Consider the following 23,062-nt stretch of genomic DNA (forward strand, 5'->3'; position numbering starts at 1 on the left):
GAAACCCCTGCATGACTGTCCCCTTATGTGTTTCCATAGGAGGATAGCATCCTGCCATATTGACCCAAGTGGTAATCATATTCTCTCTCTGCTTAGGTGAGAGCAAAAGGCACATCTGGTGAGCTCTGAAGCTCACCTTTACATGCTGCTTGTAAAGAGGTTTCGGGCGAACGGCAGGAATACTGTGGAGGCTCTGTCTTGAACCTCTAGTAGCTCTTGCAAGAACATGTTACTGCCAGCAAGGAGGGGATGTCAGAGCCTGTTTGGGTCTCAGAATAAACATTTCTCCCTCAAATACAGGAAATGGCTATTCCAGAATTCTGTGAACAAGGGGGAATGTGCAGCTGAGCATTAAACTCACTTTTTCTTCTCCTTTAAATACACTATGTGAAGATTTCTATTAATGGTGGGAGGAAAAAAAAGTAGCTGTTATGTCACCACGACTGTAGGATGTGGTTTGTCAAATGCGAAGAGGAAAGAGTAGATGGTTTGAGTCTGAATTCTGTACTGTCACATCGTTTAATGCATTCTTCAATACAGAAAACGACTCATTCATTGCAACTTAAGCCTGTGCTTGGCAACCCTGAGAGAGGGTGGGGAAGGAGAAGGGAGGAGCAGCCAGGACATAAAACCTAAAGGAAACTGAATGTCAAATGTTCTCTTAGTGAATCTGGGCCAGATCTCATGGCGCTTGTGCATCCCAAACCTCCCAGAAGGACTTTGTAGGAATAAAGCCTGTATGATTGAGTCCACCTCCTCATTTGGAGCCCAGTTCATCAGCTGGCATGAAGGGGAATGCCACATCATTCTGCTAGGAAACGTACTGCTGATACTTTTAATTGAGCTTGTTTTGCTGCAGGGTGTACTTAAGACATGTGTCGATAATGATCTTTCCAGCTTCTGTCTGCCAGAGCTTCCATTCCCAGCAGATTCAGTTTGCAGTAGATCTTAGCTTTGAATCCTCTCTAATATTAGCAGGAATTTGGGCATTTTTGTATTGATTGCAGCTGGGATCAATACCCAGGTCATGCCAGGATTTTGGACATTCCCTGCCTGGGTGAATTGCACAGGAGTCAAGGAGCAGGCAGCTGTGCAGAAGCCATCTCAAGTCTTCCTAGGAGCCAGATGTGCTGTCTTGTCTATGGATTTCTCAGAAAGCAGCAGTTTGGAATATGTGGACTGTGCTCGACTTCATAAATTATCTCACTTTTGAGCTTTTTCCAGGACAGTTCTTCCATTACAATGGGGAATCCTGAGACAGGAAACAGGGATGGCTTCTTCCATACACTTTGTATCCTTTAATGGGACAATGAACAAATTGTTAAGTATCAGACGATGAGATAAGATGCCTGCATGCTGCATGCCATCTCCGCTTCCAGAATTCATCTTGTTTGGCTTGGATCACTGATTACGCTCCCTGAACTGTCCCAGATAGCCAAGACAACAAAATAAACTAGGTTAAGGCTTTTAAATAGCATCAAAATGCAGTCAGACGGCATGCTGCAATTTGAAATCCCCCCCCGGGCGTCAGTCCTGATCCAAACTCGTGACAATAAAGATAAAGGATCAGTGATGGAGTCCAGACCATCGTGGTGTGGGGGGCTGTTGGTGTGCCCCTGCCTCCAGGACCTGCTCACATGGTTGTTGTCTCATGTCCCCTGTGAACCAAGCAGACAATGCCACTTGCAAAGCAGGGGACAGGTGGTTTCCCATCCCATGGGAATGACGTTGGAGCTGGAATCCATCTATCAGCCCATCTTGTGTCCTCAGAAGTGGGGCCAAGGATCAGATAATAGAGAACAAGCTGCCTTCATCCTCCTCTGGCTGAGGATGAAAGCATGCTGATAGAGGGCAGGGAAGGAAGCGTGCATGGTTGGTGCCTGTGTTGTCTTTGTCCTCTGGGTAAATAGACCAAAGCCCTTTCCCTCACTGCTCTCGAGCAGTTATTTCCAGTCCTTGGGTGTTCAATCATCAAATAAACCTTTGGGTTGGTGCTGGGGCTGCATTTCCACTCAGCATATCTGGCTGTCAAAGCAGGATCCTGTGTTCCAAGGGCTTGACATCATTCTTGCATCCTTACAAGTGAAATCGGGCTGTTTAACCTCTGTATTGAGCCATCACCTCCAGCTGTGCAGGAACTTTCCAGCATCTTTCTGCCTTAACCTCTTCGAGCTGCTTGTCCACAGCCCTGGCAACATGCAGTTGGGTTTTGGCACCCGCATCCGTGGTAGCAGGAGCTAATGGAGCTAATCATGGGACAATACTCAAATGAAGGATACCGAGCTTCTTCTCAAGCCTTTATTACACTGACTTCCAAAAGCTTCTTTGCATTTGAGTTTGTTACGTGCATTTTGGACCCATAATGTAATACTCCACCTGAGAATGAGCTGGTGTGACTCAGGTGCCTGGCAGTAACTTGCAAAGCTGCCACAACACGTGTGTGTTTCTGACATCTTTTATCTTTGCATCCCTGAGGCGTTTGATTTTATCTTCTTCATCTTTTCCCACGTTTTCTTCTGCTTTTCCCCATCTCTTTATCTTTTTTCTCCGCTCTTTACTTGCACAAACTGTTCCTCCCAGGAAGGGACCTTTGCTTCTAGTGCCAGAGGCTGGTTGATGTGCTGCCTGCCTTATTTTCTCCAGCAAAGTGAGGTGGAAGAATGGGTTTTCCTGCTGGGAAAGCTCTGACCTGTCCTCTCACCTGCTACCTGGTGGCCGATCATTCCTGAGGAGCACAGCTATCGCAAATACGAGATGTAAAGTAGTTGAACGCATCCAATGCACGTGTTGAATTGGAGCCAAGGCTGCAAGGTCTGCTGCTTGCAGAGGGAATAGCAGTTTTTCCTACAGCACTAGAAAAACAAACCTTTGCAGTGCAGGGTTGCAGCTCTCCTCTCCATCCACATCTCCAGTTAGGAGTCTTTACAGTGAGTTTAGATAGCTAAATCCTTGCTCTGAGCTGGTCTGCTATGAGCTCCAGACCTGAACATCAGTGGGATACCACAGCGAAAGACCCACAGGAGCGCGGTTGGGCAGCCACCATGAATAGTTCAGTGTCGGCTGTTCAAGAGCTGTTTATAAGTGATTTATTTCATTGTCTCAGTGTTGGGCTTGGCAATGGCTGCAGCAGAGGGTTTTGTGGCATTCAGCTGCATCGTTACTGCCGGTGGTGGTTATTCCAAGGTTAAGCTGTGTTTCTGGCTGTTGGCACCAGCCATCATTTGCATGCACAGTCATGGCAACTGCACATACAAGCTGGAGATGACTTGCCAATGTGATGTTGTCCATGGGTTTTGGATTAAAAGCTGGCACCAGGCTCTCTAGATGGAGGGAGGCTGCCTCTGAGTAGCTTTGGGAGTCAGATGTGGAAGGAGTTCTCTTTCATTTGCACATACTTGCACACAAAGTGATTAAAATGAAGTATTACCATTTTATAACTCCATTGTGAACTGGTATTTGAAACTGCGTTTGGCCTCTTAAAAGCTGGTTCTACACACCCCTGCTCACACGTTCTTGAATGCAACCATGTACTTTCAAAACTGTTATGGTGGTACAAGAGTGGCAGCAGTGATTTAAAATCTCCTTTCCCTCCATTTCCTTTTACCTGTCTTCCTTTTTCTCATCCCTTTCCTGGCCAAAATTGTAACTTTGGGATGAAAACCACTGTGGCAGAAGGTAAAGAAAGGTCTTTGACCGTTGGAAGCACTTGGTACCTCTGGGCAAGAAACCTTCTCACTGACTTACCTCGTGTGAGTATCTACTAATCCCTACTAATCTTAAAACTCTGTTTTAAGACAGGGGCTCAGGATTTTCCAGTGGGCATCCAGGAGCAGAAGTGCCGCAAGTCTCACACGTGCTCAACTGACCACTTGTGGTTTTCTTTCTTGATTTGAACAGGCTGCTGAACAATAATCAGATCAAGCACATTGTGAGAAGATCCTTTGAAGATCTGGAGAACCTGAAATACCTGTGAGTTGGTACCTCAGTCATTTCTTAACCCCTCTGAAATTTAACAACCCACTCCTAATGTTTGCCAGTCAAGGATCTATTTTCTGTGCTTGGACTTTCAGGATGTTCATAACACGGCTATAAAACACAGCCCTTGAATCCAACCAACAAGCTCTGCTTTGGGTCGAGGTTCAGAGCTGTTTCCTGTGTCTTTTTAAAGCACAATTGCTGATCAGGCAGCCTCATGCTATTTTCTTTCTCTCCTTTTTAAAGCTACCTATATAAAAATGAAATCCAGAGCATCCAGCAACATGCCTTCAATGGGCTGCACTCTCTGGAACAGCTGTAAGTACAAATGAGCTTTGTTTGCTGCTGAATGTGATGTGTGTAAGGGCTGATTTGCTGGCCCCTCGAACCCATGCGCTGTGTTTCCAGCAGTGGAGAGTATCAGACACTTTGCAAGGTGTAGGATGAGGCTTCTACTGCTTTATCATCCAACTTTGCAAGACTACACTGGCTCTGTTTGGAACAGTTGGTCCCGCTACTGGTTTTGGTTACTTAATGCTGAGGTCTTTTCCTATTTGTGTCCCATATGTTTTCTCCTGACCCTAAAGCTCTGGAGCACAGGAAGAGCCCAGCTGTGCTTCTGATTCCCTTTATGTCCAAGGACCTTACAATGAGAGGAGACAGGGGTCTGTAGGATGGCTTGCAGCCTGTGTTTATGTCTCCTGGGGCTGCTGGAGCAGAGAGCAGGATCTGGCCCTTTGCTTGAACTTGGTGAGCTTCTCTCTTGTCCATACCTGAAAATGAAGGGATGAAGTGTGAGCTGAGAGCTGGGACAGCAAGGTGGTCCTGGGAGCTCCCAGGTTGCTGGTGCTTGCATGCACTAAAGCATCTGGAAATTGCAGTGGGGGTAAAAGGATGGATCTAAAGTAATGCCTTTCCTTCCAAGCTATCCTCTGGGATGAAAGGAGCCTGTGTGTTTTCCTGGCAGCTGCAGCCCATCACAGGGACTCTCTAGCAAACCTTATTTGCTGCCATTCTGTGGACAGCAAATCTATGCTGTTTATTCGACCAAAGGAGCTTTGGGGTTTGACTCTTAGTCATGCTCAAGGTGGGATGGGAAGACTGAGGTCTTCTGAAGTGTCTTGCTAAACTGGGATTGGATTTTTCATGCCAGGGCTTGTGCTATATTATATACATGTGTGCATGTGCAGAGAGTGTGAGCATGGGTATTTGAAGTGTAGGCATTATTTGCATCGTTGGAGAACAGGGACCAAAAGTGAGCCTGTTCTAATTCATGGATCATCCCCAATGGCAACGTTTATAGGGCTGGAATGTAATGAAGGATTTTGCTGTAAAAGGGATCCAGCTTGTTCTCTAGGCTGACAGCAGAAGTGGAGAGAGCATAAGGGGAAGTTTCAGGCAAGCTTTGTAATATGTGTGCTATCAGCCTTGCATACAACATGGTTTTCCATCAGCCAGCTCAGCAAGGATGCCTGGGAGAAAGCATAGGAAGCAGATACCGGCTCAGCTGTGCTCAGAGAGGGTTTGATGCTGGCCATGGTGATATTTTACCAATGAACATTCCAGACTTGATGTCACGAATGAGAGAAAAAAACCCAACAAAGCCACAAAACCAACAAACATCCCGCTGCAACTCCCATCTGTTTTCAATCTCAGGCAGGCACCATTCCAAAGGAATTAGCTTTGCTCAAATCCTACCCCGTTTTCCTGCACCCCAAAGCCAGCTTTTCAAGAAAAACCATAACCCTGCTGATGGACAGGATCAGATGCTTTCCTCAAGCTCCAAAGCAATGACAGCAGACATCTGAGACTTATTAGAGCGTGGATTTCTCTCCCCACTGTTGCCCTCCGCTGCAGAATCTGAGTCTGTGCTCTGATAGGGGACCAGTTATCATTAATCTTTCCATTACAAATCAAACAGCCATGTGGCAGCTCAGGCAGTTATTTCTCGGTGCAGTCAGCTACAATAGTAGAATGAGTATTTGCAGGCCCAGGATTAATCAGTGTCCGCTGTGAAATTGATGCCTGTGTTAAATAAAGGCGAAGAGTTTAGGCAGTGTTGAAACCATTCCAACAACAGTCAGTCGTGCCAGTGAATGACAGAGGGAGTCTGAGGTATCATGGTCGTATTGCTCTGCAGACCCCAGGTTTTGAGATTTTAATGGAATTAAAAGCATTAACCTCAATTAGCAAGAATTGGGCTGTTCATGTTAACGTGCCATTTAGATCCCACTGTTGCAGCTGACTCCACCATCTCTGTCTTTGAAGACTGTGCCTGCCCTCTGCAGAAACAGAAGAGCCCAATGGCAGCCGTTTCAAGGTGTTTCTGCTCTTCCTGGGTGGATGCACAAGCTGGAAGCTCCTGTTAGAGTCACAGACAAGTGCAGGTTGGAAGAGACCTTGGGATGTCTCCATCCCACCTTCAGCCACAAGCAGGACCAGTTTCTGAGTTGTATCAAGTTGTCTGGGGCTTTTTTCTGCAGCTTAATTATCAGCAAACTCATGATCCTGCTCAGAAACGTTGCAATTCCTAGACTGGGAACAAGAACCTTGGAATAAGGCTGTTTCTTCCTCCCTGATAATCCACGGATGTGTTGGGGAATGCCAAGGCATTCCTATGCAGTGCTCGGATGGGAGCAGCTGCTGATGGCTCTCCATGGGCAGGGATTCATCCTGACCCCTAACAGTGCAACAGGCAGTTCATGGTGGTGGTGATGGACTTACTTAGGCTTCAGGGAAGAGCAAATCTGTCTTCCCTTCTATGTGTGGTTCAGTTTATTAAGAGAGTGTAAATAATTGCCAGGAAAGGGAAAAGCCAGTGTTGACCTCTATTTGATGTGGAAAATGAAGAGTGAAGTGGATGCCGGCTTCTTGACATCTGAGATGTGTGGTGACCAGCTGGTGCATTGACCTGGAAAGATCTTCTGGTTTTTAACTTGCAATCTGTAAACCTGCCCTTTGTGATTTCTGTGTGACAGGTACCTGCATTTCAACAACCTGGAAAGCCTGGAGTCGGAGACTTTTAGTGACCTGCCTAAACTTGAAAGGCTGTAAGTAAAGATGGGATCTTCCTTACGAGTAAAGGGTTGAGGAGACAAGGAAAAGCATTTCTTTTTGTGTGACAGTGTGAAGTGTGATCTTCGAAATGGAAGGAAATGCAAATAGAAGGAGAACCTTTTTCTTCAAGGGGAAGGATTCGAGGATTCCATTCAAGGAATCTCCTTGAAGAAGGAGATTTTATGTACTTGCCATGTAGAGGGTTATAAGAGCCTATGAAGGGAATTTCCCATGTTGTGTATGTTCACGTTTCCACCTAAGCAGGGGTAAATCTGCAGAAAGCCCTACAGCTGCCCAAGCCAGCTGAAACATTACTATGACCATAAGGTCAACATGAGTCACTGTTGGGCAGTGTACAAAAAAGGGGGTGGAAAAGGGATAAAGTCAGAAGAAAGTCTAACAAGAAAAGCACGCATCCTGCTTGAAACCAGTTAGAGAACCAAGTCCTGTGTCTCCTGCTCCCAGGATTGCTTCTAGCAGAGGTTCATCTGGTGGTTCCCACTCCATGGTGGAACCAACAGACCCTTCTGTGCTGCGTGGAAATGCGCCTTATACCCATAGATGCTAGGAAGCTAAAATCATGGGATGCAGACACCCTTAGGGAAGTTAAGAACTGCATCAGTGCACCATGGCTGACCTCAGTTGCTGTATTGGATCCAGCAACAATTCGGGGTTTAAACTGTAGAGGAAGGTTTGTCAGCATCCAAGCTGGGCAAGTAGGCTGAGCTTGGGGGGGTGCGTGTGTATGTAGCATGCATTGGAACACAAGCTGTACTGTCTCTGTATTTCTTTCCCGTTGTATCCTATCTTTTAGCAGTGGTCTGGGTCCCCACTAATGTATTTGAGTGCAAACAGGGGTTTTTATTAAGAATTGGGGAATCTCTATTTGTGTGCTAAGACTCTGGAAGTATTTGCCTCACTGTTGTTCAGAGATAAGCTCAGCTTAGGTTGCTGTTGTCTAAATTAGATTTACTCATGGACATGGGTTATTAAGTACGTTGAGACTAGGACATGAGCTGTCTGGCATCTTCTGCTGGAGCCTTAATTCAATCGTTGCCCTTGTAAAATTGCTTTCTCTTCTGCAGGGGGAGAAAGAGAAGGTCCCTTCTAAAGTAGAGCTGACCCAGGCACAGAAACCATAGGGTGGGTCCAGTCCGAGGGGATTTTGTGCCCTTTCTCCTCCCTTTGCAGAGCATGAAGTGGATTAACTTTAAGGTTCCATTTTAAACCTGTTACATCACATCTTTAGTCACCGTTTCCAATCCACACCCATTCTCACTTTGGTGTATTCCATTGCGCTCCAGAATGATTGAAACCCCTATAGCTCATGGCAAGAGACAGTACATTTAAAAACCCCATTTTGATGGAGTATTTATATTTCAACTGAGTTTTTCTTCTGAGTTTTTATATTATTTGCATTTCAACTGAGTTTTGACCTGGGATGTTGTTATCCGCGTGGTGCAAATACTGAATCATGTTCTGGCCTGACTTCTCCCGTTGCAGATTCTTGCACAACAACAAGATTTCCAGGATTCATCCAGGGACATTCTCTCAACTGGAATCCCTCAAACGGCTGTAAGCGAAAAACATTGCCTGCAAAGAGCAATTGTTTATCTTTGATTAGATGGCCAAGACCTGAGGAAAAATGTGCCTGGTTGGCAAAGCTTTTAGTTGTTGCACCTCTAAGGCCAGTGCTAAGTTTATAAACCAGTTTTGATTGGACCTGAGAGCTGATTTAACCAGTTAGTAGTTTCTTCAAGCTAGTGGCTCATTATAATCTAACTATAATCTGCTCAAAGCTCAGTAATGCCACAGGAAGGAACATGCCTGGAAAGTCCTCACAACAGTTTGAACCCATTAAACAGCCTTCAAAACTGTAGAGAGTTCAGGTCATAGATATGACCTCAATCATGTCTTCAGTATCTAACATGGAAGGAAAAATCAATCCTAAAAGAAAAGGCTTTCTTTCTAGACATGAAAACACTCAGAGGGGTGCCAAGGGGCATGATTCTCCTCCCATGCAGGAGTGCCTTGTGTGTTATTCCACATAACCTGGCTGTCTCTTAAGCTTACTTCTTGTTTAACACACCCCCCTCCCCAGCTTTGCTTTGTTTGTCTTTTATGATCTGTGGAAATAAAATGATGCATTTTTTGGGAGAGGAAAAAAGAAGCAAAACCCAACGAATTCTGGTGTTTTGCCACGATTTCCAACTACAAGAAAATAACGTTTCTCACTGCAGCCTGCTGTGATTTCTGCAAGCAGGTAAAGGCTTCACTTCTCTTTAGCAGGGAATAACTTGTGAAATGGTGCCTGTATGTGTCAAAGAAAAAGGTGGGGTGTGTATAAAATGCTCTATTGTGGCCTCGTGTGAAATCTCACATTCTCAAATGTTTGTTCCTGAAAACATTAGACCTTTTTTCCATGTTTTTTTCCAATGGCCCAGACCCATCTACTGTAAAACTGTCAGTTGGGAAGGAGGGATCAGCTAATCCCCTGGTAGCCTTTTACTTATCCTTGTGCATAGCGCTGCACATAGGAATGAAGTGAGTGGAAGGAGAAGTGTGAGTGCACTAGGAGGTCACTGGTCTCCATTCAGCATGGTTCAAGCCTGTGTTGCAGTAATAATAGCTCTTAAGAGTTGTGTAGAAAAGCTACAACCTCAAGCATCTGGTAACAGGAAGAGACTGATCTGGTGCTCACTAGAATCCAGGGGGAGGAGTTTGGACCTAAATGAGAATAGAAAGCTCCAACAGAGGCAGTGTTATGCGCTGTTCTTATAGAAGTTAAGGTTTAAATCTCCATCCTGAGGGAAAACACAACATTTAGTGTGTCTCTGCCTCAAATTAAGCCAAAAATGCATAACCAGAATAATTTGCATTTGAAACTGGAATGGCTGATGGATAATGTTAGTTTTTAATGGAAACCTTCCGACTTGGTTAAACATTGTGGAATGAAATATCTCAAAGTTTGATCCAGGATATAACCAAACACAGGGAAAACCAGCCAAGTCCTTCACTCCAGAGGACTGTTCCCCTTCTGTGTCCTGGAGGAGGAGGCAGGGAAATGAAGTGTCTTTCCCTTGGTGCCACAGGCGGCTGGATTCCAATGCCTTGCTCTGTGACTGTGACCTGATGTGGCTGGCCGAGCTGCTGAAGGGATATGCAGAACAGGGCAGCAGCATCCAGACCGCAGCCACCTGCGAGGCCCCGCGTGAGCTGCACGGCCGCTCCATCGTCACCCTGACGGCCCAGGAGTTCAACTGCGGTGAGTGAAGGCAAAGCCCTCCATAGAGCTGGGCTTTGCTCTGGGAATGGCTTATTTCACCCCTTTTCCTCCCTCTTCCCTGCCCTGGCATCCTGCTTTCACCTTCTTTTTACTGCTGGAGTGGGAAAATCCCAGCGCCGTCACACAGGTTATCAGGATGATGCCGAGAAAGCCGGCAGTTGCGCGGTGGTTTAATGCATCTCTGTTTTGGCTGGTTTCTTGGTTCTTGGATAGAATAGGACCAGGAAAGGACCTGCTGTGGTTGGTGGCTAAACCAGCAACCAGAGGAAATGTGTCTAACAGGATGAATAGAAGGGGAACGCTGGGAGAGCTGCAATGGCTGGAAGTACAACTGAACACCTAAGCAAATGTGTTGTAGATAGGTAGCTGGATGCTTTGTGTGACCGGGGTGGTGTGTTGCATTGCTAAGCTCTTGTTCTTTAAATTCAGGCAATTGCTCATGTTAAAATGCCAGTTTGAAATGAAAGGGTTTGTTCTGAAAAATTCCAAAGTTGAATATTTAATACAGAAAAAGACAGAGCTCTGACTTCTAAGCACAGGATGGCACAAGTATCGGCTGGGGGTGGCTGGTACAAGTATCGGCTGTGGTTCACTGATACTTCACTGCTGGTAGAGTCAGTCTGAGAAGTTCCCACTCAGGCCAGCTATTAGCATCCCTCCTGGATGTGCCAGTCCAGCTGTGTGCTTGGCCATGCTATGAGCCAGAGGTATGAGATCAGCTCTCCCTTGAATTCAGCTTTTCTCTTATGATTTTATTATTTCTTTTGTAAATCTTGACCATTTCACAGCTTAATTTGGGGCACAGCCATGCGAAGAGTTGGACTGGCACAAATGGCTCTGTGGCCTCAAGGGACAGAGGAATAGGAAGGGTTTGGAGGAAGCAGCTGGGGACACATGGAGTGGGTGCAAGTGGATGCGCTGCACCACGAGCTGTCCCCAGCATACACCCGGTGCCACGGTACAGCTGTTAATGTAGATTTGTTCTGGTTTAGGCCTGGGCACACAGTGGGATGTGTGTCACATCAGCCAGAGCACCTGGTGGGAAGATTTTGCTGGCATGAGGCTTTTACACTGGTGTTGTGCCAGCTGGGGAGGACAAGTGATGCATAATTCAGCATAAAGCTCTAATGGTGCAGGCAGCTGATAACTGAGTCAGTCCGAAGCCTGCTGCCATCAAGTTAACCCACTGCTTTTTAGCACGTGTGGAGCAAATCTGCCCTGGATCAGCATTTTGTACCGTGGAGCTGTGGTGAGTTTTGTCCCACACTGATGGTGCTGCTGGAGATAAGTTGCCAAGGCATTAATGTGTGGTCTAAGCAGTATGTGCACTGCTGGGCAAGGTGGCAGGTTCTCACTCAATCTCATATGTAATCCAGCTGGTTTTCCTGGGTTACTGGTGATCATACAGGCTATTAGATGAGTAAGTGTTCTGCTGCACCAAGATCTAGTGCTCCAGACAGCGTACGTAAATTCCTTCATGTTTTAGCACATCCCTTAAAGGTTTAACTTGCTGAGCGCTGGAGTACATCTCCAAATGAAGCTCATAGTGAAAGGCTTGGCTGAGTAGGGATCAGTTGATGAACTGGGGACATAAAGAATGAAGTCCTGGGGTGGCTCTGAGCAGTTGCTGCCTTGCCAAGGGCTGTGCTGATGCCTGCTTGCTCGGGGGCTGCAGGATGGGTGTTGTTACCCCCACACTCAGTGAGGCTGGAGGTGGTTTTGTGCTGCTCTGGACTGGGTTGTGTTAAAACCGTGTTTTGCAGAGAGGCCTCGAATAACCTCAGAGCCCCACGATGTTGACGTCCTCTTGGGAAACACGGTTTATTTCACCTGCAGGGCAGAAGGCAACCCAAAGCCTGCGATTATTTGGCTGCACAACAAGTAAGTCGCACACAGTGAGCCCTGGGGTAGCAAATGGTTTCAAGCACCGAGTTCTTCAGTGACTGGTTGTAATTAGAAAAGCTGTTTCATGCAACATTAAAAAGGAAAAGAGAAATAGATGTTCCATGGGTTGTATTTACCTTCCTTTTAATAGCATTCTCTGATGACCACATAATCCAAGTGGTGTTTTATCTGTATTGGAAATGTTTCTTCTGCATTTGTGATGGATTCCAAGAGCTTACAACACTCCCATAAACATACTCTGCAGACTGAAAGGAATTGTCTTTTGATCAGGAAAAGAAAATTAGTATTTCATGTCGATCTGAGCTACCATGCCATTCCCTAACTGCTGAAATGCTTCTAGTCTCTAGGTTTGTCTCACTAAAGGCCTAACATGCTGGGGGAATAGCTTTTATTTCAAAGGGAAAAATCACTGTGTTCCACTGAAAGACCTTGCAAAGCAGCGTATTGATTATCATCCTATGCAGCAACACTAAAACCCAACTGGCTGTGCTAAATGCCAGAGTGTTTCTGGGAAGTGCTGCACAATAAAATACTCTGTGCTCAAGCAGTTGCCCACTGTGGAAGCAAAGTTATGTTGCTGCTTTACAAGCTCCTTGGCTGTGGGAGCCTGCACAGGGCTCGGTTATTAATAACAATGATCAATGTTTGCTTCTTCAACTAACTCCCCACCAGGCAGAGCTTCAGCCCAGAGCGAAAGTTTATGGCTGAGCTAAGTCTCCCTGGAAGGAAGGTTTTGTTAGGGAAAAGCTGGCAGGCTCCCAAAGACAGCATTGAAAGAGGGGTAATGATAATAAATGTTCCGCAAGCGAGATATGACTTAGAGTAAGGAGACATCAGGGGAATTAAATAAATGCCCAGCAAGCATATTAGTTTGCATAGTGGATTCAGCCTTTGTCCTGTGGGGAGAGAGGTCTCTTCTCCCTTTTCAATCATCTGTAGCCATCCAAGATTCCTTCACAATGGGACAAATGGGAGGCAGCAGCGGGACCTTGTGCCATGGGCTGGGATCCAGAAGTCACAGGTCATTGTAGAAAGCAGGAAGATGTTTCACAGCTTTTGGGTTGGGTTGGTGCCCAAGCTGTGTTGGGGTCCCCCGGTGACTTAGAGCTTTTTGCCCCCCCTGAGGCCTTTAGAGCCCATTCAAATAGAAAAGGCTACACACAATAACAATATTAACTCATTATTATATTTGCACTTAGTCAATAATGAGAACAAGCTTTCTGGGCCTAGATGCCCTGACAATAGCAAAGCTGCTCTTGCATGGGAACACTCTGCTCTCCTGATGGGCTGTAAATGTCGTGTGTAATCAGTGGTGAGAGAAAAAGTAGCTCACCCAGGGAGTAAATCAGAGCTGGAGCTGAAGTTCAGTGCTGTAAATCAGAACTCTTGCTATAAATTCCATGATTTCTCAGAATAGCTCCAAGGAACACCAACTTACTGCAACGCATGCAAGGCCCCTCAGCAGCTCAGGGGGAGACTGGAAAGAGTCATCACCCCTTTCAGATTTTGCCTGTTTCTGGCTCTTTTTCAGTAATGAGATTGACATGAAAGATGACAACCGCCTGAACCTCTTGCAAGATGGTACCTTGATGATCCAGAATACCAAGGAGTCAGACAAAGGCGTCTACCAGTGCATGGCCAAGAACATAGCCGGGGAGGTCAAGACACAAGAAGTCGTGCTGCGCTATTTTGGCACCCCATGTAATTGAGCCTTGTGCATCCCTTGAAGGCCCAGCTTGGGTTGGGAGCTAAGTCAGACTCAGACCCAGCTTTGAATGTGCCAAGATGTTCTTGGTGTGCTGGGGAAGATTGTGGCTAGCAGCATAACGTGGTCTGAGCTTTAGGCGTTCCTTCATGGGAGTGGAGAACTAGGATTTAGAGATTGAAGGTCATTTGGGGCTGGGGAGGGAGTTTGGGATGAATTCTGCAGCACAGAGGTATTGAGGGTGAAGGGGACACAGAGTGGGGATGTTCCAGCACTTAAGGAAGAGGGAGGACATGGTAGGAAGAAGGAGGGGGAACTGCTCACAGCAAGGATTTGGATGTCAGGGAAGAGCTGGGTGACTTCTCACTGGGCTGCATGAGGAGTCCAAGCAACTTCTGCCCATAACTGAGCAGCATCAGAGCTCCTGGTTTCTGAAGCCTCCGTTTCCTTCCAGCCAAACCCACTTTTGTGATCCAGCCACAGAACACTGAAGTGCTGATCGGGGAAAGCGTCACTTTGGAGTGTGGGGTCTCCGGGCACCCAAACCCTCGCATCAGCTGGACCCTGGGCACGGGCTCTCCTTTACCGCAGGATTCCCGCTTTGCCATCACCAGCTCTGGAGGGCTCTTCATTCAGAACGTCACCTTCTCAGACCAGGGGCAGTACAACTGCAATGCCAGCAACACCGAGGGATCCATCCAGGCCACGGCAAGGGTCATAGTGCAAGGTGAGGAGTCCCAGGCTGACATTTCGGGGGTGCAGCGTTTGGTCAGGGGTATGTTTAAACCCTGTGACTGGTTCTGTTCCCATGAACTGAGACTTAACCCAAGCTTGCTGCCTGCGATTTTCCTGCTTTCAATCATTGCTTTTCCCTCCAGATTCCCCCAGGTTTCTCCTTGTTCCCAGTGATCAGACAGTATCTGAGGGACAAAGCGTGGATTTCCCCTGCTCTGCTGAGGGTCACCCTCCACCCGTGATTGCCTGGACGAGGGCAGGTACTACTCATTTGACTCACGATTTCTTTCTCTCTTGTGCCATCATCAATGGTGAGAACAGCAGAGCTGATGGTCCAGGGTGATGACTTGCAGTGGTGGCACAGGGCTGATGGTGATCAGCACAGACCTAGTCAGCTAGGAGGTATGTGGTAGATCACCAAGGATGATGTTAAGCAGTGAAGAGGGAGCCTCTGAGGTCTTTGACACACTAAGTCATCATGTCAGAAGGAAGGAGTGTGCTGGTTTTCATCAGCATGAAACCTATTGAAAGCCTCAGACTTCCTCCTGCAGTGACTTCCTACCTCCTTTGAAAAGGCTCCAAGCCGTTGGGTATCCCCCATGTACCAGCTCTCCACCACCACATTGATTTGCTCCTCTTGGGGAGCACCATTCACTGCTGACACCCCTCCAAAGTTTCTTTTAGCTCCGGAAAATCCACTTTGGGCCAGCAGGTGGTGGTGAACTTCTGAAGTCTCAGATGATTGTCAGCACTGGCTCCACTGAACTGATCCCATCCAACACTTTCTGGGACAGAAGCCAGTAACGCTTGGCCCAGAGGCCCTCCAACTTTTCCTTATGCTTCACAAGCCATAATTAATGGTTTATGCTGTGGAGAATTCATGGCTATTGTATTCCAGCTTCCACAGCAATAGCCCTGACACAGAGTTAAGAAAGACCAGCTGAAATTCTCCTCCACCAGCATGTTCTCCATCTCCTTTAACCTTATTTCCTCCACTGCCCAGATATTAGAAGGTATCTCTCAGAGATGTGGAAAGCACAGTGACAAGAAGTAGTAACTGGTTTGTAACCATGTTTGTTAGTGATCCAAGATCAACAAGGCTTTACAGTGCTTTCACAGAAGGCATGTTAAGAACAAGGTAAGAGGAGGACAAGGGGTGGAGCATTGTTCATCTCCAAGCCACTTTTGACAGTGTGGGGAGGATTCAGATTCCTTTGGGTATTCGGGATGAATAAATAGAGCCCTTATTTGGATGAAAATGGAATATTAAAACCAATAAAGTCACTAAACTGGGAAGTTCTAATCATTTTGTTTGGGTTTGGTAAAGCATCTCAATTTTCAACTTTTTCTCCTTAAATAGAGGAAATATCAAAACAACATAGTTTCCAAACCAAAGAAAATCAAAATAATGAATTAAAAAGAAGACAATGCTCAATGTTTCTGTTTATTTGATTAAACAGCTAGTTTGGATAATGGAACACAGATTTGCTATCCATCTGGTGTCATTAAATCTGCAGTTTGCACTAAGGAAAGGCTTAGGAGGTAAGGAAAAGGGTACCAGCTCCTTTCCAGTTGCTTAGACAAGGCAACTCAGTCATGATCCTGGGTGCAGGAAAAGCAGCATCCATCCTGTGCCTCACTTAGCAAGATGCAGATGGTGTTTTCAGGGTGACTGATGGCATGTTGGGAAGGGAATGGATTTTCAACGACCACACAGATACCTCCAGCGCTGGGAAGAGAATCTCATGGACAATGTGCACTGCTTGTCTGACCAGGTGGGCCGCTGCCGAGTGACCGGAGGCACAGCATCCTCTCCACGGGTACCCTGCGGGTGATGAGGGTGGCTCTGCACGACCAAGGCCAGTACGAGTGTCACGCCATCAGTGCCATCGGCGTGAGGACCCTCCCGGTACAGCTGTCGGTGACCCCCCGAGGTAAGCTGTGAGGAAGGAGGGATGGCAAATGCGTGTCATTCATTTAACACTACAGGAAAATAACATTGTCTGCCCTGTTTCCTATGGGGTTTTGCTTTTGCCTGGGAGCAGACATTTAGCTGTGAGAGCTCCATTGGGAAATGGTAAGTAGGTTCCCAGAGTGCCAAGATTTGTAAATGGGAAGAAGCTGCTTCAGTTTTCCTTTACCAGGTAGTTTAGAAGAAGTACGACTGTGGGAATGAAACTCATGTGGTGTAGCCAAGGAACGGGCTGATGTTATAGAATCAAAGAATAGTTCGGGTTGGAAAGGACCTTAAGATCATCTAGTTCCAACCCTCTGCGATGAGCAGGGACACCACACACTAAACTATGTTGCCCAAGGCTCTGTCCAGCCTGGCCTTGAACACCTCCAGGGTTGGAGCATTCACAACTTCCCTGGGCAACCTATTCCAGTGCCTCAGCACCCTCACTGTGAAGAACTTCTTCCTTATATCTAACTCACACGAATAAACACTAGATCACGGGTTACATGATCAGAAATGACCCCTAGCACCCATCAGATGAGCTGATACCTGACCAGTGTGAGTGGAAAACAGAATTTTGTCCTGTATATTTGTCTCAAACATTACCCACCAGGTCATAGGTTCAACTAAGGGATTGTAAAATCAAACCTCTGTAAACCACAAGTCACACAGGAATGCTTCATATTTTAATTTTCTTTCTTATTCCCCTATAAATAATGACTCTAAATCAGGAAACATCCCTGCTTGTTCACAAGCATGGCACAATTTTACTAGTGGTAGACTGGAGGGAAGGAGACTCCCTAGAAACACAAAATCCATGATGTTTCAGGCTCTGACTTCACAGAATAGTTTAAGACCAGCAAGATCAATATAAGTATTTAATCTGACCTGACTTAACACTTGCCAGATAGTTCCTGAATCAATTCATGATCCTTGTTTCAATTAGAGCATCTTTTCTAGAAAGGCTTTGAATTAATGATTTTAAATGTCAGAGAACCCAGAACGTTCATATGTAATTGCCACAAGCAGGAGCACGGGTAAACTGGCACCCTTTGAAGAGCCCTTCCAGCAGCACAAAGAGCCCAGCATCTCCGGTTTGCCCATGATGAGATGTTTTACATGCAGGTTTCATAGCCTAGAAATGGTTTGTGTTGAAGAGACCTTAAAGCTCCTCCAGTTCCAACCCCTGTCATGGGCAGGGACACCTTCCACTAGAGCAGGTTGCTCCAAGCCCCTGCGTCCAACCTGGCCTTGAACACTGCCAGGGATGGGGCAGCCACAGCTTCCCTGGGCACCCTGTTCCCCAAAATTTCTCTATATTTCTTGCATTTGTGACTTTTTCCCCATGTTCACAGTGATACCCGTGTTCCTCCATCCTCCCCAAGATGTGGTGGCAGAGACAGGCCAGGACGTGTCCATTGCCTGTGCTGCCCAAGGAGATCCACGTCCCACCATAACCTGGGTGAAGGTAAGAGATGGTGCCGTGTACTCAACAGCTACTGGGAAGCGTGATGGCTTCTGAATGGGGGATTAAACACCTCTCCCAGCTCAACTAGTTAGATCAGTTCATGCAACACACATGGATTAAATTGTGTTTGAAGATCTAAGGACCAACATTTCCACTGATTTGAGGTTTTTAATGGTCTCAAAGAATGCTGTTTTTTCTCAGGCTCGAAGCCTTGCAATGCACATTCCTGTTTTCTCTTGTTCTTCCTTCCAAATGAGTAACTTGAAGCCAGTGACCTTCTAGGATGTTAGAACCACTTGATTGACTATTCCTGGAAAAACCTGAGTATGGATTTTTTTCTTCTGAGTGTTTTGTCCTTATTTCCAGGATTCCCCCTGGTGGAACTGGATGATGCTGGTTGGCTCCAGCTTTGATGGGGCAAAGCCATGACCCCTCAAAATCATGCTGCCACCTGGCTGCTCTTTTCAAGAGTTCATTAGATGAAGCTCTCCAGACATTTCCCTGCTGTGCTGTAGTGTGACACTTGTGACCTTCACTGGGACCTGCCTTTGAGTGCAATCAGGCAGAGAACAAATCAGAGGGGAAATGCTTGAGCCTCACTTATCCTGCAGAGGTCTCATGGGATGTGACCTGCAGCTTGCCTTGGGCTCCAGCCAACAGTGGGAGCAGAAGAAGAGCCTGGGGGAGCAGCAGAGGAAGGATTAGATTGGGGCAGGGCAGCAGAAAGGTGTTAAGAAACAGGAGAATGAAACCAGTAAAACCTGAAGCTACTTATGCCGCCATCCTGGTTGAGAGGTAGGGTTTGAGTTTGCTGCTGCTCTCAGTGCTTTGACCAAAGATGCTGTCCAGAGCCAGCAAAAGCCGGTGTCTGCAGCTCAAGGCCAGCAAAAATCCAGCAGTCCCAGATTGTCTCAATACTGAAGACATTTAGTCTTATTTATGTGCCATGAAACTCCTGTGGCAGCATCAAGGGACAGTGCTCGCTCCAGCCAGCCCATCTGGAGAAGTGCAGAGAAACGCATGGGGTGCCTGGAGGTGGACCAGGTTGAAGGAACTGAGCAAGGGAGCTCAGCACAGTGGGTCCTGGCAGGAGCAATGTCTTTGGATGGCTTTCTGGCTCCTCTGGAAGAGCAATGCTAACATCTGGTGGCCACATTAGTTCATCGCATCCATCTGCGGTTTGTGGAACAGGCTGGAAGCTGGATGGTGGGAAGCTTTCCAAGCCCTGACACGTTTTCTGTCTTTTCATGGTGCAACAGGAGGGCATCCAGATCACAGAGAGTGGCAAGTTCCACATAAGCCAAGATGGGACCCTTTCCATTCAAGATCTCGGTGTGGCTGACCAGGGGAGATACGAGTGCATAGCAAGAAATCCCTTTGGCTTCACCTCCAGCGCTATGCAGCTCACCATCACCGGTAGGGTATCTCCTGTCGTCCTCTTGTGTCTTCTCTTGCTCTTGTGTAAGTAGGGGCTCTCCTGCATTGACACAGAATCACAGGCTGGTTTGTGTTTGAAAGGACCTTAAAGCTCATCCAGTCCCAACCCCTGCCACGGGCAGGGACACCTTCCACTAGAGCAGGTTGCTCCAAGCCCCTGTGTCCAACCTGGCCTTGAACACTGCCACGGATGGGGCAGCCACAGCTTCTCTGGGCACCCTGTGCCAGCGCCTCAGCACCCTCACAGGGAAGAGCTTCTGCCTCAGAGCTCATCTCGGTCTCCCTTCTCGCAGGTTAAAGCCATTCCCCTTGTCCTGTCACTAAATGCCTTTATGCAGACGCACACAGAGGTTTCATGCACTCCAGGATGAGCAGAGAGCATCTCCTATGGGATGATGGTATCACAGTCTGTTTTGGGTTGGAAGGGACCTTAAAGCTCTGCCAGGTTAAAGCCATTCCCCTTGTCCAGTCCCTGCAGGTCCTTGTCCAAAGCCCCTCTCCAGGATTTCTGTAGCCCCTTTAGGCACTGGAGCTGCTCTAAGGTCTCCCCTTAAGGAGCCTTCTCCAGGCTGAACCAGCCCAGCTTTCTCAGCCTGTCTCCAGAGCAGAGCTGCTCCATGACCTCGCAGAATCTTCCCTTTGAGCAGATCTTTGAACATCTCCACTTTGAGCAGATCACTCTGTTATTCCTTTAGCTTCTTTCCAGCCAGGTCCCTCACAGGAGCAATGTTGTAGAGCCCATGCACCTCCCAGCTGCTCCTCGCTGTTTTCTCAGCAGAGCTGCTGTTGCTCCCTGCAGAGCCAAAGGTGTTGGCTTAAAACACCTCCTGCAAGCCAAGCTGTCGGTGTGAGTGTAGTTATTGCCTCTGCTGGGAGGGAGAAACTGATTAAAATGTGCCGACACGCTCTCGAGCCATTGTCTGACCGTAACCTTGCCCACCGGGGGAGGCAGGAGAACAACATTGTCTCTGCAAATGCAGGGTTTAGATGTTTGCTCAGTCCCTGAGGAATGGGAAATAAGTCTCTCGTTTGCCAGCCACTGCTCCGTGCATTAGGGAAGCTGTAATGAATAAAGAGGAGTAGCTAGTCAAAGCAGAGGTCAAGAGTGGGAGTTGTGCTACTTAGAGGGTAAGGAATAACTGACAAGGAAAGAAAGATCCAAGGTGAGCAATAAGGTGAAAAATATAAGTCAAAGGGCTAATCCTCAAGCACAAAGGAATAACCAGCATGGATATGGAGTAGTTTATGAGATTAATTCAGCATCACTTTCTATCCAGGGATTGCATGCAAGGAGCTGAGACTAATCTGAAATGTCTTTGTTGTCTGGAATTATTCCTAGGATAATTTCTGTGATTTATTCATGGCTGGTACCTCATTTTCCAGCTGGCTCTTGCATACACTGGGAGCCAAATGGGAACTGGTTTGGTGAGCTGTGACAGAGGCCCTGGCTTACAAAATGCAGTGATTTTTAAGAATTCATGTGTTTACTTCTGAAGGTATTCAAACAGCAGCTTGCTTTTTTGATTTAAAGTGATGTGTCTGATGTGCTGACGCTAAACTTGGACTGAGTTGTTCCACAAATGGAAAATTAATATAGGAGCAATACATTCAAGTGAATTTCATCGCTTTTGGAAGTTTCCTTTATGGGAAGTAAACACATTCTTTTGGGTTTAACCCACTGTGATTTTAACATTTTCTTTTCCCACTTTAACCAAAGTATATTTAGGATGTTTTGTTCTTGCTTTCTGCTTTGGAAAGCCACGGACGTTGGTCGGAGTGGCGACACCTTTGTAGCCACATCCATACGAGAAGCCATCAGCAGCGTGGACCACGCCATCAATTCAACACGCACGGAGCTGTTCAGCAAGTAAGTGTGTGAAGTGCCACTGTCTGAGACTTGAAACAGAAAAGAGATTAAAAAGGCGATGGATGAAGCTTTCCCAAACCTCATTTTCTCATTGACAGTCCACAAATGAAAGCTGCAGTATTGTTTCAAGTATTGGAGGTGGAAACTGCATCATGTCAGGATGTGACAGAACTTCATACAGGCATTTAGGATTCTGGAAAAACCTGATGCACAAATATCACCCTTTCTGTCACTTATATCTGCAACATACATTTTGTCAGCTGAACACCAGCGACAGCACATAGAAAATAATCAGCACAGTCATTCTATAAACGCCACTGGCTTTGTGTAGGGAGAACAGAAGTAATGATATAATAATTCTAACCATTTCCTCAATGAAAAATGACGTCTTGAGGGAATGGTAACTCCCTCCTTTTCCACCCCAATGTCTGTTTTTATTGAAAAGAGAGTTTGTATTAAGCCCCTAACCTCTGGGTTTCAGCTGTTGAAAAGTAAAAGATAAATTACTATGGCAAAAATAAAACAGAGATGCTGAGGAAATTAAATACATGTATTTTCCTGGGGAAAAGCAGCCTTTCTTTAAGCATCTGTAATTCTCAGAGAAGCCACATCGACCTTGTGCACTGGTTTTTGGGGTCAAACACCAGACCAGGCTTAGAGCGTGTCTCCTGCTGCCTATAGAGACTCATTGCTCAGAACAGAGTCTATGTTCATGTTCCTGCATCATTTCTAACTCCTTAAAACAGGCGCCCCAAGACACCAAATGACTTGCTGGCTCTCTTCCGTTACCCCCGGGACCCCTACACCATTGAAACAGCCAGGGCAGGTGAGATCTTTGAAAGGACCTTGCAGCTGATTCAGGAACATGTGCAACAAGGGCTGATTGTGGATATGAACGTCACAGGTAGGAGAGATTCGATTTCCCATCTTAACTTTGTGCATAGGATGAAATTACAACACCTTCCACTAGACGAGGTTGCTCCAAGCCCCATCCAGCCTGGCTTTGATGTTTCCTGCCTTCCAAGTGGCAAAGAGAAGAACACTGCAATTTCTGCAGTATTTGGGTGCTGTAGCAGAAATGGGAGGTTATCACTCTTCTGTCTCTCTACTACTCAGCTACAAACTCAGATGGGTTCCAGCCACTCGGGTTCCTTTTATCGAGGCAGGATAGCAAGCAACAAAGCAATGCAACACCAAAAATACCTAGTGAAGTCCAAGCATCCAGCGACTGGCCTCCAAATCTCACTAGCTGGGACTTCCTTTCCATACAACAGACATTCCCTCCACTGCGAGCTTCTACCTCTACGTGTGGATCAGCATGTAGCAGGCATTTATATTTGGGGCCCATAAATACATTTTTCCTGCCTGGATGGATTCCAGGGTGTGAGGAGTCTCTCTGCAGGCTGCAGGTCTCGTCTGGGCTGGTTGGACCGCCAGCCTCTCCTCCTCATTGCACTGTCAGCATCCACACAACACAGCATTATTCAGCACTTTCACGTGGCGCAGCACCCTGGCAGTCACCCACAGCTTCCCTGCTGCTCGGCACGTAGGGTTTGGATGGTTGATGATGCTCGAGGTTGTAGCAATACCCATGTAACCCATCTAAAATAAACCCAGAATGGGGACCGAGACCACCTCCACGGTTTGGTCTGTAAGTCACAGCATTTCTG

The 23,062-nt window shown here is 46.7% G+C and overlaps 1 protein-coding gene across 1 annotated transcript in view; it reads left to right on the plus strand.

Annotated features, from left to right (window-relative positions):
• The window catches only part of LOC104408453 (peroxidasin homolog), a 41,462-nt gene that overhangs the window by 13,462 nt on the left and 4,938 nt on the right, over nucleotides 1-23,062 (plus strand). The window contains exons 3-16 of the mRNA XM_010018063.1: nucleotides 3,898-3,969; nucleotides 4,222-4,293; nucleotides 6,954-7,025; nucleotides 8,536-8,607; nucleotides 10,125-10,297; nucleotides 12,082-12,199; nucleotides 13,755-13,924; nucleotides 14,383-14,655; nucleotides 14,807-14,923; nucleotides 16,439-16,597; nucleotides 17,976-18,088; nucleotides 19,348-19,504; nucleotides 21,284-21,392; nucleotides 22,139-22,296. Of these exons, the coding sequence (XP_010016365.1) occupies nucleotides 3,898-3,969; nucleotides 4,222-4,293; nucleotides 6,954-7,025; nucleotides 8,536-8,607; nucleotides 10,125-10,297; nucleotides 12,082-12,199; nucleotides 13,755-13,924; nucleotides 14,383-14,655; nucleotides 14,807-14,923; nucleotides 16,439-16,597; nucleotides 17,976-18,088; nucleotides 19,348-19,504; nucleotides 21,284-21,392; nucleotides 22,139-22,296 (1,835 nt within the window). The remainder of the gene's footprint in view (nucleotides 1-3,897; nucleotides 3,970-4,221; nucleotides 4,294-6,953; nucleotides 7,026-8,535; nucleotides 8,608-10,124; nucleotides 10,298-12,081; nucleotides 12,200-13,754; nucleotides 13,925-14,382; nucleotides 14,656-14,806; nucleotides 14,924-16,438; nucleotides 16,598-17,975; nucleotides 18,089-19,347; nucleotides 19,505-21,283; nucleotides 21,393-22,138; nucleotides 22,297-23,062) is intronic.

This window comes from Nestor notabilis, unplaced genomic scaffold (assembly GCF_000696875.1).
Source record: "Nestor notabilis isolate BGI_N333 unplaced genomic scaffold, ASM69687v1 scaffold3467, whole genome shotgun sequence".
Classification (NCBI taxonomy): domain Eukaryota; kingdom Metazoa; phylum Chordata; class Aves; order Psittaciformes; family Psittacidae; genus Nestor; species Nestor notabilis.